Raw genomic sequence first — 21,020 nt, forward strand, 5'->3', positions numbered from 1 at the left:
GGAGCAGTTACTCAACAAAAGTAATCTACTACAGATTACTAACTACTGCTTTAAAATTGCAATTTGATTACTGATTACTGCATGTAAAAAGTAGTGCGATTACTAATTACTTCACAGTACTTTCAAATTACTTTCAAAACCTATCAAACCTACAAAAATATGCTACAAAAAAGTTGGATTTATCATAAAACTTGCCTCAGGTGTTGTCACCAGACTGATAAAGTGTAAAACTTTTTTAACTAGGCTAGTTTGGTGTTGCTAGCCAAGGGGAAGCACAACTAAGCTATTGTATGGGTTTAGCTGCTACAGCGCCATGCAAAGTACATTATCTTTCCTGATGCTCTGCTCATATCATGTTCACGTAACCTGGAACTCATATAGACATTTACACACCTTGTTTTCCTGCTGCGCATCAGAGGATGTTACTGTTTCAGTTTCAACACATTTACTGCTTAAAAGTAAAATCAGTGTATATCCATTTTTCCTCACACTGATTGTGTGAGCTAGCGTTTGTCAGAATTGAGAGACTGTCAGCCAATAAGACACGAGTATTTCCACTTATTTTCCTGTAAACCCTGTCTGATTGGTCTCGCCTCCGTTCACTGAAGATATAAAATTACAACATCGCCGTCTTGTTTTACTGACGTTCAGTTACGTACTGACAAACCGCTCCAAGTGGAGAATTATTCAGGGCTAAAGAAAAAATCTTCGGGGCTACAGCCCCCAATGCCCAGGCCAGGTTACGCCTCTGGCAGCCGCGCAAAACATGATTTATTTTAAAAATGCCTTTTACTTAATATTGTTTTCTTAACAATAAATATGTCATGCAAGTAATGTTATTTTATTGACATCAGTAACTGTAATCAAATGATATACATTTAAAATGTAATGCGTTACATTGCTGCGTTATCAGAAAAAGTCATTAACTTTGCAACACATTATACCCAACTCCAGGGAGTCAGCTTTACCGTATCTAATTGCAGTAGCACTCTAATTTGCGAGTACTTGGCATAAGATGAGTAGTTCACTCATCGCCACAGATCACAGTGGTTAATCAGGACGCCTCTTCCTTTTTCTGTGTTGCACAAACCATCCACTCTCATGTGTTCTGTTTTATAGCCCAAGTGTCTGAGCTTGAAACCAAGAGCACTAATATATAGTGTAATGAACATTGTTCAGATCTGTGACGGATCTTATTCTGCACATAATAAATGCTAGTGGTAATTAACCTCTGGAGTGGTTTGGCACAGTTCAGGGTTGTAATTGTAAGTGCAGCTGATGCTTCTACAATCTCAGAAAAGATGGTACGAACCTCAAGTGTACATCTTTAGTGTGCAGGGACGGAAAATACGTACTACTTAATACTAATGACTAAATTAGTAATGGATTACTAGTTACTTATTAATAAATTTCTAAAATACTTGAGAAATTGTATTTTGTTACTATACTTACTAATAATTACTGTATAAGTATTATTTTTGGGTATTTGTGCTTTACTTGAGTGTAATTGAAACTGAATATTTGTTCTCTTACTTAATTACATTTCGAGGGCACTGTCTTTAAATTTATATACACCTTCTCATTAGTACTCATTTCAAATCTCGAAGGTCTCCTCTTCTCTCAACGACTGTACTCTATACATCAATTGAATTTTACTGATTTGCTAACATTAATGGATTATATTTCACTAAGTTAGCCTGTTTTTTTTTTTTTCTCCTAATGCCAGGTTAGACTAGGATTGATTCCAGTAGCTAACCTAATTAGGCAGTAAATTCTAGCTCTAGCTAATGGGAAATATTAGTTATTTACATAATATTTTATTCCTGATTAATTCGTTAGCCAAGTATGTAGCATTAGATTTGCATATATACACATGTTCAGAGATTGATTGATGTTTTCAGGGAAAACAGCGAAGTTTCTTATAATAGAGTGAGATAAGTAATAGGTTTTTTGTTATTTTTAAAAAAATTTTTTAATGACATTACTTAGTTATATCAGTTAAAATGTACTTTTTTCTTTTTAATACTTGAGTACATCCATCCATCCATTTTCCGGTCGCGGGGTCACGGGGAGCCTGGAGCCTCTGCCAGGGAACTCACTGCACGAGGCGGGGGACACCCTGGACAGGGTGCCAACCCATCACAGGGCACAATCACACACATTCATACACATGCTACAGACAATTTACGCTACAGAAAAGGCATGTATTTGGACTGGGGGAGGAAACCGGAGTACCCAGAGGAAACGAAGCACAGGGAGAACACGCAAGCTCTGTGCACACAGGGCAGATGTGGGATTCGAGCCCCCAACCCCAGAAGTGTGAGGCAAACGTGTGAACCACTAAGCCACCCTGCCCCCCTAGAAAGGTTCATGTATTGTAAAATACTTTTAAAGGACTCTTTGTCCATGTTTTCATGTGAAAGATAGACATTAAAGGTACAAACAAAGGTATACCCTTGAGGGTTCCACCCCAGCGACAAGGAAAGGTACAGATTAGTACTGTTTATTTATGGTTTAATCGACAGCTTAAGTTATTTACTGAATAGTTTGACTGTTTGAAAGGAATAATGCATGAAAAGTATTCTCAGAGTGAGAATTTAATTTGACTGCTAAAAAGCCAGCTGCTGAGGGTTAAATGTGTTCTTATGCCCAGTAATCACGAACCTGTTTCTCATTGTGGGTGCAAAGAGATCTTTAATACCGAGACTGTATATTGTGCAGCTGAGGAGCTGAGGAGTTTGGGAATTGAGGGTGACACGTGCACTGTGTCCTCTGGTCTGTGTGTGCTTCCATACAAACCCCAGACTCATGTAAGACAATCCTACCAGGCCAGACACAGCCAACTTCTTTGCTTCTATAAAAATCATCAGACACCGCATGAAAAAATACAAAAAAAAAAAATCAAATAAATATAGGACAGACGTACAAAATGCTCTATTTCTTTTGCAGATCCATTTAGAGGTTTTTATAAAAGAGCAGCCTGGAACAAATGGTCGTTTAGGAAAGAAATACAAGCAGAAGGCAAATGAAGTAGGAAAGCAGCTTTGAAAAGCCCTGGACATGATTAACAAGTCTCTGATGCAATTATGATGTAGCTGTAGATATGTCCTGGGGTTTGGCAGCATAACTGGGCTGGTCTGTCTAGAGGCATCTCGTCTGATGGCTTTTCAGTGCGAACAGAAAGATCACATAGTCAGCGATGGGGTAGATGTAGCACTAGGTCTGGATGTTGATTTAAGACATGCAGTCGACTCGCTGTGCTTTCTGCAATTGCACAAAACTCAGTCAGAGCAGTTCCAGAGCTTCACTGCATGAAAATTTTATATGAGCCAGATTTATGGAAACATGCAGGGTCTTTCTTCTCCCTTTTCTGATTTGTTTATTTGGAAGCGAGAAGAGTTTTCAGGGCACGGTGGCTTAGTTATTAGCACGTTTGCCTCGCACCTCCAAGGTTGGGGGTTCGTATCCCGCCTCTGCACTGTGTGCACGGAGTTTGCATGTTCTCCACGTGCTTTGAGGGTTTCCCCAGGTACTCCGGTTTCCTCCCCAGTCCAAAGGCATGCGTTGTAGGCTGATTTCTAAACGATTTCTAAAGGCTGATTTCTAAATTGTCCGTGGTGTGTGATTGTACCCTGTGATGGGTTGAAACCCTGTCCAGGGTGTTCCCTGTCTTCTGCCCTGAGTCCCCGGTATAGGCGCCAGGCTCCCTGCGAACCTGTGTAGGATAAGTGGTATGGAAAAATGGATGGATGGAAGACTTTTTGTGCCTTGTTCCAACTCTCAAAGAATTTGCCTTTGTAAGTTTCAGGCAATATCAAATACCTGAATGTGTGTTTTGCTTGCACTTGAGGACACTAAAAGGAAACACTCAGCTGTTTTTTGTGCTGCCTCTATTATGTTTATCATGGTGATGACCAGGGGTGCAAAGTAACAAACTACATATATTCTTGTTACAGTACTTGAGAACATATTTCAGTGCAAAGTTTAAAAAAAAACATTTACTGTTGATCACTGTAACAGAGTAAAACAACAATACTGAATACTAATTAATTTTGTTAAATACCTCAATTTTGAGACCCAATCAAAATAAAGATCCGTTTCCTGTCAAAAGCCTACGCTTCAATAGAAATGCTTAGTCAGCAGCAGCAATGTCTGAGACCGTGGAGACAGAAAAGCATCCCCGGCCCAATTTATCATCTATCATCAATTTTACACGTTTTAAAGGGAGTGTGATACTGCAAATTATGCGAGCTAAAACCTGTGGAGATCTCAGAATTTCACAGCTCAATATCCATCATGTACAGGTAAGCTCTTAGCTCGCTGTGTGAGCAAGACAAGTCAGATTGTTTGATGTTCCATCCATCCATCCATCTTCTATACCGCTTATCCTTCTTCAGGGTCACGGGGGAACCTGGAGCCTATCCCAGGGAGCACGGGGCACAAGGCGGGGTACACCCTGGACAGGGTGCTGTTTGATGTTTTACAGTGTAAAATCTCTGTATTAAACTTCAAATATCACTTCGATGTTCAGTAGAGATCGCCTACATATATCTAAGTGCTGCTATAGCCTATAGGTAACACTCAGGATAATGTGTGAGGCAGTCCCTCTAGCAATTAGCGATCGCAGAAATTAACCCAAAATCATGCAAGCTCCATAATATTCGGAGGAGCTTGCAATTTCTCAAAATAACCGCAGAGTTTCTGCAGATCTGGGCCAAGACACGTCATGTGACTCCTTCACAACGCGCATTGAGCCAAAGCCGTCTTTGATTCACGTGAATACAGCTAAAAGGTCTCATTTACCAACAAAAATAACTGTGAAAGACCAGGCAAAACAATTTAGTGCAATTGCAATTTTGACAGTTCAAGAAGTTTTCCACTAAAAAGCACAAAAAACTACGCACATTTTGAAAAAGCCAGCAGCAAAATCAAGCATTTTTGGCCACAACAATCACAAAAAAAAACACTGCACAATCCTGTACGGACTGGTAAGGGGCAACTTTGCTATATAGCTAACTATGTAGCTAGAAACAACCTGAATAAACACAAAATACCATTTTTAAGCAATAATGTTATTTATTGAAGCAAAAAAGTTATCCAATACCAACTGGGCCTGTGTGAAAATGTAGTTACTAATTCCCCAAATCTATGAAACTGCATTGATGATGGGGCTCAGCTGGACTAGACACAACCAGGCCTGATTACTGCAAACCCCGTTCAATCAAATCAACACTTAAATAGAACTTTTTCAACAGCATGAAGTTGGTTAAAAGATCTTACACAGTAACACAATATGCCTAAGTTGAAAGAAATTCCAGAAATGAGGAAGAGGGTATTTGAAATATATCAGTCTGGGAAGGGTTGCAAAGCTATTTCAAAGGCTCTGGGACTCCAAAAGACCTCAGTGAGAGCCATTATCTACAAATGGAAAAACTTGGCACAATAGTGAACCTTCCCAGAAGTGGCCGACCTTCCAAAATTCCTCCAAGAGCAAAGCAACTACTCATCCAGGAAGTCACAAAAGAGCCAAGGACAACATCAAAAGGACGTACAGGCAAATCTTGCATCAATAAGTCACTGTTCATGACTCCACTATCAGAAAGACACTGCGCAAAAATTGCATCCATGGAAGTAGTGAGGTGAAAAGCACTGCTAATCCAGAACAACATTAAGGCTCTTCTGATTTTGCCAAAACACACCTTGACGATACTCAAACCTTTTGGGAGAATGTTCTGTGGATTGATAAGTCGAAAGTGGAACTGTCATATCATACCTATGGTCAAGCATGGTGGTGGTAGTGTGATGGTGTGGGGGTGCTTTGCTGCTTCAGGGTCTGGGCAACTTGCAATAATTGAAGGAAACATGAATTCTGCTCTATACCAGAAAATCCAAAAGGAGAATGTCCGGTAAGTTGAAACTCAAGCGCAGCTGGATTATGCAGCAAGATAATGATCCAAAGCATAGGAGTAAGTCTAAAGTCGAAAATTCTCCAATGTGGCTAAACTAAAGCAGTTCTGCAAGAGTGGGCCAGAATTCCACCACAGTACTGTGAAAGACTGATCTCCAGTTATCTGTAGCGTTTGGTTGCAGTTATTCCTGTTGAAGGTGGCACAACCAGATTTTAAGTTTAAGGGGGCAGTTAATTTTTCACATTGGTGATAGGTGTTGGATAACTTTTATTTCTTCAGTAAAAAAATTAACATGAACTGTGTTGTGTGTTTATTCAGGTTGCCTTTGTTTTATGTTGTATTTCGTTTGAAGATTTAAAACTATTTAGTATGAGATATACACAAAAACAGAAGAAATCAGCAAATACTTTTTCTCAGCACTGCATATAGCGCTGATAATGGAGGTGGTGTTCACTTTGGCATAGCCCACTTGGCTAGTTAGTTAATAGATAATAGATCAAAAATGCATTCCTCACATTTATAGAATACGTTTTGGTTTCTTTTCACCACTGCTCATGAGCAAAAGTCAAACGCAGCGATATTTTTATTCAAAATCAGTAGTCACCCTAGGACGCATGGCTTGTTATCCACTTGTCTGCTAATGTAAGCAGTTTGGGCTGAATGGACTGATTAAGTAATGTCAACTCTTCTGAACAAAGCCAGTCTTTCTCTGCCTGGCTGTTGGCGGTGGAGTAGCACAGCCCATAGTAACGGAGGTAGACAAGGAGTGGCTGTGGTCTACATTCTTTCGGATAATAGAGAAGTCGGGAAACCAGGGAAAAAAGACTTTGATTTGAGGTCTTTGCTTCAAGCAGTTGAGCAGTGTGGGCGCTGAGTGGCTTGAGTGGCTGAATGGTATTTAAATATGCCGTTTGGAATGTCTCTTTTTCTGGTCCTGCTGGCAGCTAGATGCTCTCTCTCTCTCTCTCTCTCTCTCTCTCCAGCTCCAGTCATTTTGGTTGTTTTAACCCAGAAAACCAGCATCTTGATGAGAGGCACTCTTGTTTCTTGCATATGTAGGATAAGCAAGTTATGTACCCCCCACATATTTAAAATCCAAAGATCTGATTTTATTCTAGATTTTATTATAGATATAATGTTCCTGTTTGTAAATATTTATAGAGTGCAGCCCAAATCTTTCTACTTTTAATACATTTGCTGATATATAACGGCTGAACAGAATGAGTCTGAAGGCGATAGATCAATATTTATACAGGCAATCTCATTCTCAAGTGAATTAATTTTTTTTCCCCATCATCTAGATTTCCCTGTACATTTGGTAATACTGTAAAAAAAAAAAAGTGGTTACGAATCTATATTTTGTCCATTAACACTTTGTGTCGTATGGTAGGGCTGGACAATAACAAGTTTTGGACTTTATTAAGGCTAAATGGCATGCTGGTCCATCACTGTCAAGGTTAATCATATATTTAATCATTATAGCAAATTCAGACTCTGTAGGCCGTAATGAATTAATTTCATTCAGTAACATGTCCACTACAGCTGAATGACAATATCCAATTTAAACAATGCAGTGCTCTACTAAACAGATGAACATGCTAATAAATTACCGGGGCTTCTGCCATGTATAATGTCTCCTCCTATCGAGCTGTCTCGACGTCGATTACGGACCTCAATACACTGTGCACTGTGGAATAAGCATAAATAAAACATTGTGTGTGTGTGTGTGTGTGTGTGTGTGTGTGTGTGCGTGTACAAATCTTTCACCTGATCAGGATTTCTCAGTCCAAATGGAGCTGTCGTGTTTTGTGATGGTTTCTTTCCACCCTCACATCACTGATGTATGGGATCAGGCAACTATTAGGAGCTATAAGTCTCTATTTCATCTCGAACATAGACAGCACAATGCCTTTCAATTGACCACAAGGCAAAAAGGCCAAGGAGGGGCGGGATGAGGGGGTGGGGGCAGGGCATCTTGCCTGAAGTTCCCTGAAATTAGGCAGTTCCATTTTTGTCTTTGCTTAAGGTGCACATTATTTTTTCAGGGCTTTCACACATGCAGCATTTAGTTTGAACTCTAGTGCAACTTGATTGCGATGAGAAAGCAATTCAACTCTCAATCAACCCAACTGCTGGAAATTAACCCAACATGCCATGTACACTGGAAAAAAAAGAGAAAAGATTTAGTGGTTCAGTAAATATGATTAAAACAAATCTGTGATTTTTACACAGAAAAGGACATGATTAGAATTACTCAGTTGTTTTAAGTTGATAGTAGTAAATTAATTCATGTAAATATGTGTCTAAAATCCAAAGTCTATATTTTACTTACTTTACTGGGCTGAATTTCTTATTATTTTGTAAGTGCTCACAAAACTAGAAAAAAAAAAGAAAAAGAAGAAAGGTTTACTTGAACCGATTGCACACTAATTTTAGGGCATGGTTTTTTAAGTTGATTTGCATACATGCTTTAGAACTTTAAACTGATTTGATTTGGACTGTTATGGATGGTTTGTTTTCAATATTTCTCATTTTGTGTTGCCAAATGTTTGAAAAGATCAAGTGTTTCAGTCAAATTTTCTTGGTTTACGCTCTGTGTTTCTCAGTCAGGTGTATGGTTTGTATGTGTATGGTGCCCTCCACTAATATTGGCGCCCTTGGTAAATATGAGCAAAGAAAGCTGTGAAAAATTGTCTTTATTGTTTAAACTTTTGATCTTTTGTTAAAAAAAATCACAAAAATACTCTGCTCTCATGGATATCAAACAATTGCAAACAGAACACGGGTTTATCCAAAAAAAAGAATTTGTCCAATATAGGTATACAACAGTTATTGGCACCGCTATGAATTCATACGAGTAAAATATATTTGAAGTATTTTCCCATTGATATTTAAAAAATTTTTTAGTACACCTGAATGACTAGGACAGGAAATTGTTCAACCATGACTTCCTGTTTCACAGGGGTATAAATATGAGGTAACACATAGGCCAAATTCATAACAATGAGTAAGACCAAGGAATATAGCTGTGAAGTGCGGCAAAAGGTTGTTGAGCTTCACAAAATGAGAAGTGGCTATAAGAAAATAGCATAAGCATTAAAAATGCCCATTTCCACCATCAGGGTAATAATTACAGCGGGGGAAATAAGTATTGGACACGTCAACCTTTTTTTCAATTAATATATTTCCAATGAGGCTATTCACATGAAATTTTCACCAGACATCAGTATTAACTCAAGAAATCTGCAAATATAAAGAATTCACAACATTAAAGTTCATAAATGAAGTTATATGTAATAAAGTGGAATGACACAGGAGAAAAGTATTGAACAGGCTAACTGAAATATATTTCATACTTAGTGGAGAAGTCTTTGTTTGTAATGACAGCTTCAAGACGCTTCTTGTATGAAGAAATTAATGGGCCGCAGTATTCAGGTGTGATTTTGGCCCATTCTTCTAAACATATTTAAATCGTGTTTAATTGGATTCAAGTCAGGTGATTGACTGGGCCATTCTAAACCAATTGAGAGTTTCCTTTGCTGTATGATTTGAATCGTTGTCCTGCTGGAAGGTCCATCCACGTCTCATCTTCATCATCCTGGTGGATGGCAGCAGATTCTTCTCAAGTATCTCCCAGTAAAGGGCTCCATTCATCGTTCCTTCAGTTATATGAAGTCTACCAGTGCCATGTGATGAAAAACAGCCCCACACCATGATGCTTCCACCTCCACACTTCACTGTTGGTATTGTGTTTTTAGGGTGATGTGCAGTGACATTTCTTCTCCAAACATGGTGTGTAGTATGACAGACAAAAACTAAAATTTTGCTCTCGTGTGACCAGACTACACTCTCCTAGCATTTCATAGGCTTGTCTAAATGAGTTGTAGCAAACTTTAAACGAGCTTTGACATGCCTTTTCTTTAGTAATGTAGTCTTGTGGGGTGAGCGTGAGCAGTGGAGTGCATTGCCTATTGTTTTCTCTGTGACGATGGCACCTGCTTCCTCCAAGTGTTTCTGGAGCTCTTTCTGAGTGGTCCTTGGCTCTTGGGCTACTCTTGTGACTATTCTTCTGACTCCTTGGTCAGAAATCTTGCGAGGAGCTCCTGTGCGTGGCCGATTGATGACGGAGTGATGTTGCTTCCACTTGTGGATAATGGCCCCAGTGGTGCTTACTGGAAGATTCTGAAGTTTTGAAATATGTCTGTATCCGATTCCATCAATATGTTTTGCAGCAATAAGGTTGCGAAGGACTTGGGAGAATTCTTTGCTTTTACCCATCATGAGATGTTTCTTGTGTTACACCTTGGTAATGAAAAGCCTTCAATTTACTATCCCAGCTGATATTAAACTGCACAGATAGGAGGCATAATTACTTACGGATTTCAGGTGGTTCCTTGCCTTAGCTTGCCTTGGAGAACTGCTTTTTCTTAATACTTTTTTCCTGTTTCATTCCACTTTATTACAAATAACTTAATTTATGTACTTTAATGTTGTGAATTCTTTATATTTCCGGATTTCTTGAGTTAATACTGATGTCTGGTGAAAATTTCATGTGAATAGCCTCATTGGAAATATATTTACTGAAATAAAAAATGTTGACACGTCCAATACTTATTTCCCCGACTGTAAGAAATTCCAGTCAACTGGAAATATTATGACTCAATCTGGAGTTGGACGTGTGCCTATATTGTCTTAATATACTGTGAAGAGGATGATTCGAGTGGCCAAAATATCTCCAGGGATCATGGCTGGAGACTTGCAAGAGTTAGTTGTGTCTTGGGGTCAGAAAGTCTCCAAAACTACAATCCAAAGTCACCTACATCACCACTAGTTGTTTAGAAGGGTTTCAAGAAAAAATCCTCTAGTCTCATCCAAAAACAAACTCAAGCGTCTTCAGTTTGCCAGACTCTACTGCAACTTCAAATGGGATCGGGTTCGATGGTCAGATGAAACCAAAATAGAGCTTTTTGTCAATAAACACCAGAGGTAGTTTTGGCACACACAGAGAGGTAGCCATATAGAAAAGTACCTCATGCCCATGGTTAAATATGGTACTGGCTCTTTAATGTTATGGGGCTGTTTTTCTGCCAGATGACCTGGACATTTTGTTAGGCTACATAGGATCATGGACTCTATCAAATGTCAACAGATATTAAATGAAAACCTGACTGCCTCTGCCAGAAAGCTTAAAATGGGCCGTGGTTGGATCTTCCAGCAGGACAATGATCCAAAACATACATCAAAATCAACACAAAAACGGTTTACTGACCACAAAATCAAGGTCCTGCCATGGCCATCCCAGCCCCCTGACTTGAAATTCATAGAAAACCTGTGGGGTGAACTGAAGAGGAGAATCCACCAGCATGGACCTTGAAATTTGAAGGCTCTGGAGAGATTCTGTATGGAGGAATGGTCTCAGATCCCTTGCCATGTATTCTCCAACCTCATCAGGCATTATAGGAGAAAACTCAGAGCTGTTATCTTGGCAAAGGGAGGAAGCACAAAGAATTGAATAAAAGGGTGCCAATAATTGTTGCACACCTATATTTAACAAAGATTTTTTTTTGATAAACTTGTGCTGTGTTTGCTATTGTTTGATATTCATGAGAGAAGAGTATTTTTTGTGAATTTTTTCAAAAAGTTCAACAATAAAGACAAATTCTCACAGCCTTCTTTGCTCATATTTACCAAGGGTGCCAATATTAGTGGAGGGCACTGTAAATGTATACGTGCGTGCGTGCGTGTGTGCACACTTAAATTAAATAGTCATCCCGGGTTCTGCTAGTTTAGTCTTTATTAATGCTGATGTAAGTGCATTTACGCAGTGGAGTATTACTTCTGGTTGGAACCATTTACATTGTTGGAGACCATTAAATAGTCAAAAACTGATAGTGAAGCTTAATTCAATTTATTATGAGAATTATCCTTGGTGCTGGGTAAACCTTTCTTAAAAGATACTTAGTTAAATTTATATTAAGACTTTATGTTTAGAAATTGTTACCACACCTTTCTTGAGTAAATCTCTCCCTAATATAATTTTCAGTCTATTATGGGATGCAGGCAGTGCTTTTTTTTGTAGCCATGAGCTGCTAAACCTGGCACAAACTGAGACAGACATGCAATGTCTCGTGGATATTTGGACCGACAAACAAAAAGAGAAAAAAGATGCTGGATGTGACACACAAATGGGTGTTCCAAAAGTCTCCACACATAAGGGAAATTAACACATTTTTACAAAATGCCTTCCAACATTTTTTATACTTTGTTTATTTTATATCATTTTTTTCAGATAGCCTTTAAGAATGCCTTTGACGAAAGAAGAGCGTAATGAAATCATTCTCATGGCTGGATCGGGAAGCTATCGAGCCTGGCAAGCACATCACACACAACATTGTTGCCAAACTTAACAAATTTAAACATACTGGAAGTCTTGCCATCCAACTGAGAAGTGGACGTCCACGAACGTGGTGCAGGCAAATATAGTCCCCTATGTGTGGAGACTTTTGGGACACCCTGCCTGTATATATATTGAATCATTTACTTAGCACCTCTATTATAGCCCTACATGCCCCTTATCCTTTTTTTCCATTTTCAGTTTCTTTAATTATGTACATTGTGAAACCAAATAGCAGTTTTAGTTTAACTCAGATTCAGACTCAGCAAAAGGACTTATAGGTGTAAAAGTGCCCTAAGTTTACTTTAGCTTCTAGGTTGTTTTTATCTTTTGCTCTGTTTCCTTTTTTCCTGGACACCACTTTAGCAGATATTGCCAGCAGAGACATAACTGAGAGTTACAGTCTTTACTATCGGACGCCAGCACAGCAGACTAATAGTGCAGACACACGGGCCTCAGTGGACTCAGGCAAACTAACATAAGCCTCTTGACACAATCAGGATATGTTCATTTGTTGTCTTAATGCCACAATGAATCATTGGAAATGATTGTATGTTGTTGTGTGAGTGCAGACGCTCTGTCATTAGAGAAAAACCATAATCAATGATGCTATGTATGTATAGAATTTCTTATTGCTTTTCTTGCTTGTGTCTCTTTAATTTCATATTAATCTCACGTGCTTGTCTGTTTTGTTTTTTTCTCTCCCTCCAGCATGCATGTTTGTTGCAGACTCCTCGAGGAAACCCTAGGCCATTTACCCGAGAGCAACAATGCGCTCTTACCAGTTCTCTGATATCACATGACCTTGGGCTTCTAAGACAGAAACGTTCTCTGTTGCCGAGTCTCTGAAGCTCTCAGGGATTAGAGCGAATCAATTCTGCTGGATCAGTGATGATCCTGCATCAGCATCAGCATAATCAGGCTCCTGCTCAAGCTCCCTGATAAGGCGGAGCAGCCTTGTGGTTCATCACCATCCAAATAAGTGGATCTCTCACAGTGTATTTAATGACCCTGTCGCTCAGGACACTCATTCTTGCAAGTTCCCCTGATTTCCTTTCGCAGCGTTGTTATAGATTGCAGCTGAAGGTGTAATGGTGTGCCGTTGCATCGTGTAATGCCACAGGTCATACAGCACCTGTTTGCTCATTTAAATGGGGGATACAGAGTATAATTGAAAGAAAATACAGGCCAGAGAATGAGCTTTTATTGAGCACGTTTACACACACACACACACACACACGTGACTTGCTTACCCTTGCTTTGAATCTAAGAGATGCCGAATTAACTTACTTTGCATTTGCAGTGTAATGTATTGTACTTTGGCATTTTCTGAGTACCTGACATATTAACCTTTTTTCATAGCATCAACACTTATAGAAAGCCAGTCTGAGAAAATCACCTCCAAATCAGCTCTCTAAACTATTAGCTATTCTCAACGCAGCATGACTGCGGTCTATCTCAACTAACTTTCTACACAAAAGCAAAAAATATTTTCATGCCAGATGATGATGAACCCCTTAGCTTTTTTGAAATTAGTCTTTTTTAGTCTCTGTATGTATCCTACAAATAATGCATGGGACAGTGGTGGTTCAAAGGTTAAAGGCTCTGGATTACTGATTAGAAGGTCAGGAGTTTGTGCTCTTGGGCAAGGCCCTTAACCCTCAGTTGTATAAATGAGATAAATGTAAGTCGCTCTGGATAAGGGCGTCTGCAGGATGCCATAAATGTAAATGTAATGTATGAGATATAGAGAAATGGCTGTATATTATGGTGTGGGGACACAAGAGGATGTTTAACAAGGAGGAATGCAGCACACTCCCATGCCCTAAACAGTGTCTTGTGTATGTTTGCAATTTTTAGATTTACTGCCTTCAGTGGGCGCTCCTCCATTACCGCTCATGTTAAAAATGTGTGTGTTTATAACCCTCTGGTGCTGAACTCTGCTGCGGTTTACTAGGGAGAGGCACTGCTCATGCACATACAGCTAAAGAATGAAAGGCGCAATCTATCACTTTTAAAAGATTCATGCATTGTGGCTGGAGCAGAGCCCAAAGCAAATCCTCTGCACTGTAAGAACACGTCAGATGACAAAATGTTTGACTTGCGTCTTATTATACACACAAATCATATTGTTACTGTATATCGTTCTCCTCATCTCACGAGCCTGGAAGCTTTGTGATTTAATAAAAACGTACCTCTACATTTGTGACTTGTGTGTATATTGATCAATTCCTTTTGTATTACATTTGAGGAATGAAACTGCACCTGCATATCCCTGCATATTTACATAACCATGTGTGTTAAATGAGTTCTAGATATCAATGTGAATCCTGTCTCTCTGTTTCTCGGTAGTGGATCAGTTTGTGTGCACCACATCTGCGGTGGCTGATATTGTCATCCTGGTAGACGGTTCATGGAGTATCGGCAGGCTCAATTTCCGTCTGGTGCGCACATTCCTGGAAAACCTGGTTAATGCTTTCGATGTGGGAATTGATAAAACCCGTATAGGTATGCTTTTTTTTTTTTTACTGTCCTTTCTCTGAATCACCATGACTGTGATTAGCAGTATGTTGTGGTTTATTTTTAATAGTGATTTAACATGGATTATCATGTTTTTTAATGCTCAGGATTGGCCCAGTACAGTGGAGATCCCAGGATTGAGTGGCATCTTAATGCTTTTACCACTAAAGAGTCTGTCATTGATGCTGTTAAGAACCTGCCATACAAAGGAGGAAACACACTCACAGGTAGCATCCTAGCTGTACGGACTATAGAAGACAGATAAGATGCAGATTCTTGTTGTCTTGTTATTTTTAAAGGTGGTGTGTCCACAGGTTTGGCCCTTACATACATTCTGAAGAACAGCTTCAAACCAGAATCTGGTTCTCGAAGCAACGTTCCTAAAATCGGGATCCTCATCACCGATGGGAAATCTCAGGATGCCGTTGACATTCCTGCCCAGAACTTGAAGTACGCCGGGGTTGAGATCTTCGCCATTGGTACGTGAAGATTCTTATGAAAAGCCTTTCTGTCATACTAATTTTATAAAGTCCGTAAAGTGTAAAGTACATGAAAGTAAAGTGTATACGTTAAACAGAGCAGCACTTGTAGGTCATGCTTAAAATGAATTATACCACAGCACTGTTGAAATTTCAAAGGTGATGATTAATTAAGTGCTTTGTAAGAATCAGAGGTGAAGCTGCGTCTAAAATTCTATGAGTCTAGGCACACTTAAAAATACGAAACTCTATCAATAAGTCAGCTGCTTATCCATTCCAGTCACAGACCACTAAAACCCCAAATCCTGTTAACATTTCCATTGTCCCCGGGAATGATAAAATTGGGACGATGCCAGGACGATTCGTATGCTAATAATAAAGTGTTAATAATAAAGAAGAAACACTCTCATTCCTTTCTCATTCCTGCAGCTTGATGTACTGCAGCTTAGCACGTTTAGGTTTGTAAGCATAAAAAAAAAAAAAGAAACTTTCCGAATTTTTAAGAGGAAATGTTTCCATTGCAAGAAAACATTTAGGTTGAGATTTGAATTCAGATTTGGTTTCGTGTTGTGGGATTTTGGTTTTTAGTTTGTTAGCTAAATTATATATCGTTATAGATATCGTGTATCATAGAAATGTCCTTGTATCGTGATACATAATTTTTTTTTCATATCGCCCATTCCTACTGTAAAGTCTATGGACTTTTGTTATTTCTCAGAAACAAGCTGCATTTTTTTCTCTTATTATTGTCACGTAATGGAGGTTAGGACAGATGCAAGTGCAGATAGGAGCTTTATTAAAGAGATGCAGGCAAACAAATCCTAATCGTGAACAGGCAAACAGCCACAAAACAGGCAAGGCAAAACATGAAACAAGAAACAAGAACCAAAGTCAAAACCGGAATAACAATGTGAGATCAAGGCTTGGTAAATAACAGAGAAAATATCAACTGAGCGTATACTTCACAAAGACATTGTGCATGAGCAGTCTCTTATATATTGTGGTGTGATTGAGAACAAGTGTGTGTGTGATTAGTTCTCAGGAGAAGGTGATGTGTCCGTGTGTTCCACTGGGAGTTGTAGTCATCGGCCATGTTTGTAGTTTGCGGTGCTTTCTGGGAAATGGATCTCTCTAGTTTGCGGTGACATGACCATTATCAAGAGGAAGTAAAGGAATGACTGCTCTTATATCGTGGATGTTCCATGGCATTAAATATTACTATAAACAGATAGAATGTATGATAAAATGTTTTTATTTAATGACCAAACAAAAAAAAATGCAGTGGTTGATAAATTGCAATGGCAAAGAAGAATACAGCATAGTTATTGGTCCCATCATGTTTTATTCCTTACATAATATGTACGTGTGAGATGTGAACATATATGGTTCGAAGCCTTGCTGATGAAACATGTTTGAGCAATGTTTACAGAACGTACTACTGTGTCTTTATAAACGTGTGTGATTAGCGTATAACTGCGTGCGTTTGCGCGTCTGCATGTGTGTAGGGGTAAAGAACGCAGATGAAAATGAGTTGAAGGTCATTGCTTCTGAGCCACACGATACGCACACGTACAACGTGGCCGACTTCAGCATCATGGACACTATAGTGGAGGGTCTGACCAAGACTGTGTGCGACGGTGTGGAACAACAAGACAGAGAGATCAAAAGTAAGTACTTGCTTATACAATCTGAATATGTTTATTATCACTGGCTATTGAACTTTTACCCTAGGCATTGTATAGTCAACTCCAGATGTATCAGCACCCTTTAAGAGAACAGGCTAAAAATGTATATAAATATATGATTATAACTATAATTATATACGTTTTATTATTAGTAGTAAAATTGAATCTGTTTTTTTTTGTGTGTGTAACTGCTTACTTTTCTGCTAAAAAACATGATTCATGTAAGAACTTAATTTGTTGTAATAATAGCGATTTCACTCAAAAACATATGGGTAAAATTACTGACGTCCCTAAAGAATATTTCAAATAAATGAAAACAACCGTGTCATCTTAAGAAATGCGTTACTTCTTGCAGAAACAAGAATATACAGGATTTTGAAATGTTTTTCATAGAAGAGTGGTTCAAGATCCCTCAACAAATGTTCAATCTTGCTAGACATTACAGGAAGAGGCTCAGTGCTGTTTTTCTCTCCAGGGGGAAGCATCACCAAATATTAACTTTAGGGATGGGCAGAATTTTTTCAAACTAGTGTCTGGCAGAAAAAAACCCCACACAGTTTACATCAAGAACGAAACTAGGTAAAGCCCCTGTATGTTTACGCTCCAAATATGGCGTCAATTGCGTTAGGCGTTCCTTTTCTATATTCATTTTGCCAAAAACATTTGAGATGATTGTACTGTTATTAAAGTAAATGTTACCCGACTGACCGATAGAGTTTGTCATTGTAATCCCTCTAATGCCATTTCTACTTGTGTTTTCAGGAGATTCAGTCCCTGAAGACACACCAAACGCTCCTCAGGACTTGGTGACGTCTGAAGTGACTGTGCGAAGTTTCCGTGTGTCCTGGAGCCATGCGCCAGGCAGTGTTCTGAAGTACCGTGTGATTTACTATCCCAGCAAAGGAGGTCAGCCAGAAGAAGTAAGCGTCTAATAGGTCTATGATTTAGTTAGAGTATAGCACTTGACCTCCGATTTCCTTTTAGACTATAAATTATATGTTAACGGCCAAAGTGATACTAAAATTTTTAGGTGTAGTTTGTAAATACTTAGACCTCTCTGCTGCCTACCAGGTGAATTGCAATTGGGGTGAAAAAAATATCGGCAAGTCTTCCTCCAATCACACATACTGTTTTATTTATTTATTTTTTTCAGAGATCCATTGCATGGAAAATTAGTGATTGATGGATCTTGTAAAATTAAGTATATTTTTAATTAAGTATATAAGTATAATTTTAAGTATATACTTAAAATTAAGTAGATTAAGTATACTATAAGTCTAGGCAACTTTTAAAAATAAGAAACACTATCAGTAAGTCAGCTGCTCAATCATTCAAGTAACAGACCACTAAAACCCCAAATCCTGTTAACATTTCCATTGTCCCCGGGAGTGATAATATTGGGACGATGCCAGGACGATTCGTGTGCGGTGTTAATAATAAAGAAGAAACACTCTTATTCCTTTCTCATTCCTGCAGCTTGATGTACCACAGCTTAGCACGTTTAGGTTAGTAAGTATTAAAAAAAAGAAACTTTTTGAATTATTAAGAGGAAATGTTTCCATTGCAAGAAAACATTTAGGTTGAGATTTGAATTCAGATTTGGTTTTGTGTTGTGGGATTTTGTATTGCATTGTGGTAATTGTGTAGTGATATGCATCTCTTGGCCACCGTAGACAAGGCAGGAAATATGGCTTATATATGAGCCTTCTCTGTAACCACCTTCTGCTTCTCGCAAAATATTTATCAGCCGATCGCCTACAGCAGTCTGCTCTAGACACGTCTAGAGGTTTGGAGCTAATGCGTATTAGTCCTACAACCTCTCGATATGAGTTCCAAGAGATGAAAGCAAAATCAAGTCTAATTTAACACTAGGTTGTGGTGGACGGCACCGAGACCTCAGCAGTGGTGAAAGACCTCAGCTCCCTGACTGAGTATGAGATCGCTGTGTTTGCTGTGTACACAGACTCGGCCAGTGAGGCTCTCAGGGGCAGGGAGACCACACGTGAGTTACACACACACACACGCACACGTGAACACAAAGGTATGCGTACTGAAATCTCTAAAATACTTCATACTCACATCCACACTACATATTCAGTATTTCCTATAGAAACCTCATAGCATATGCCATCTAATTTTATTACGCACACTAGTAAAGTTTATTCATGCACACCTGGATTCACCATTAGATTTTTAACCACATGTTTTGCCATGACTCTTTTGTAATATCTGAGTATATAGTAATCGTGCATGTGTGTTTTCAGTGGCTATGCCTGTGGTCAGTGGTCTGGAGCTGTATGATGTGACTCACAACGCCATGCGTGCTCGATGGAACCCTACAGAAGGGGTTTCTGGGTACATGCTTGTGTATGCACCTCTAAGCAGTGAAGCTATTGATGAGACTGAGGTAAGAAATGAGCAGGATATGTATATTTGGGTTATACATACATACATATATATATATATATATATATATATATATATATATATATATATATATATATACTGCTACTAGTATCAAGACATGGGTCTGATACTGTGCTTATTTACTTGCATTTTTATACTCATAAAACATTCTCAGGTACCAAAATCTGATTCCATGTCATACTATGTGACGTAAACCTAGTGTATGTTGCCAATGCAAACAGACAGATGACGCAAAATGACAGTAATCTGGATTTATTTCACAATTAATGATGGCTATCAAAACAAAGCAGGCAGCAAACTGTGCGCTGTGGAAATATCAACAGGAAGAGCTACAACATCTTCATGTGCACTTTTTATACCCACTATTTAAACAAACAAACACAGGTAAGGGTAAAGGTCTGTAACAGCCCTGATTGATGAATACTAATAAGTAGCTTACTCATTTTAGTATCCGTATCGCTATCGCTATCAGCGAGTACCATAAACATGTACGCAAGCTCATATCTGGTCTGAAAAAATTGGAATCAGTGCATTCCTGTTAGAGATGTTTGTTTTCTCTAACGCTGCTGGGTTTTTTTTGTTTTTTTTTAGCTATATGCAGTCGAGCCACATTTATTGACTGTTCCACTTTCAGAACACTTGAATTAAGCGATCAATGCTTTCACGCTTATTGCGATGCACAAAGTGTGCCGAGTCCTTATTGAGTAAATGGAGTTTTCATTAATAAACCACTGAGGAGGCAGGTGGATTGAAGCCCTAATGAATTTTCTTAAAGATGCCGGTGGCGGTCTCGTTTTGTGTTGCAGGTCAAAGTAGCAGACACCGTGACAGAGTTTGGGCTGGTGGGTTTAAGTCCGGATACAGAGTACACCGTGACAGTTTATGCCATGTTCGGAGACGAGGCCAGTGATCCTGCTACTATGCAGGAGACCACCTGTTAGTGATTTTCCCCCGAAACACTCACACAAAATATTGCTGTCTCGCTCATGACTCAAAATCTTACGTAATGCTGAAAGTAATTCTGGATTGTATTTTTTAACATTTACTCGGTAACTCAATAGGATGCAAGTAAAGTGAACTAAAACTCAATTGAAATGATCATTGGGCATTTCTTTCGCGCTCTTGGCATAGTCTGATTTCGTGTGTATGTTCAGTGGCTCTGAGGGCACCTCGTAATCTTCGTGTCACTGAGGTGGACCACAATTCGGTGCGGCTCAACTGGGACACACCGTCAAGCGCAGTCAATGGCTATCGGCTGAAGTACGGCCAAAGTAACGGTGCACAAACTAATGAGGTAGGTTATTATCTATAATACACAACTGATAAAGATGTTTATATACTATATACATTTGCATGATGACTTACAGGTGTGGACAAATCCTCAATTTATTAGTTAGCCCACTGGACAAGTGAAAGCTCCAGCGTGTTGCTGGTGTTTTGCTTGTCTGGAAAATTAACTGACTACACTATAAAGTGGTAGCTAATATAATATAATATCGTACTAGACTAAAGGAAACAAATCTGTATATGTACAGTGTGCTCCTCTAACAAAATTTTTGTATTCTCCCCTAATTTTGTTCTTACCAATTCCCACACACTACCCAGT

At 38.9% G+C, this 21,020-nt stretch overlaps 1 protein-coding gene across 2 annotated transcripts in view; it reads left to right on the top strand.

The window, feature by feature from the left end:
- Positions 1–21,020, top strand: part of col14a1a (collagen, type XIV, alpha 1a) — a 112,680-nt gene that overhangs the window by 18,794 nt on the left and 72,866 nt on the right. For both annotated transcript variants that reach the window (XM_053626898.1, XM_053626907.1), the window contains 9 exons: positions 14,656–14,811; positions 14,931–15,050; positions 15,138–15,302; positions 16,808–16,969; positions 17,750–17,907; positions 18,860–18,989; positions 19,252–19,394; positions 20,221–20,350; positions 20,569–20,708. In XM_053626898.1, the coding sequence (XP_053482873.1) occupies positions 14,656–14,811; positions 14,931–15,050; positions 15,138–15,302; positions 16,808–16,969; positions 17,750–17,907; positions 18,860–18,989; positions 19,252–19,394; positions 20,221–20,350; positions 20,569–20,708 (1,304 nt within the window). The remainder of the gene's footprint in view (positions 1–14,655; positions 14,812–14,930; positions 15,051–15,137; positions 15,303–16,807; positions 16,970–17,749; positions 17,908–18,859; positions 18,990–19,251; positions 19,395–20,220; positions 20,351–20,568; positions 20,709–21,020) is intronic.

Source organism: Ictalurus furcatus, chromosome 1 (genome assembly GCF_023375685.1).
Source record: "Ictalurus furcatus strain D&B chromosome 1, Billie_1.0, whole genome shotgun sequence".
Lineage (NCBI taxonomy): Eukaryota > Metazoa > Chordata > Actinopteri > Siluriformes > Ictaluridae > Ictalurus > Ictalurus furcatus.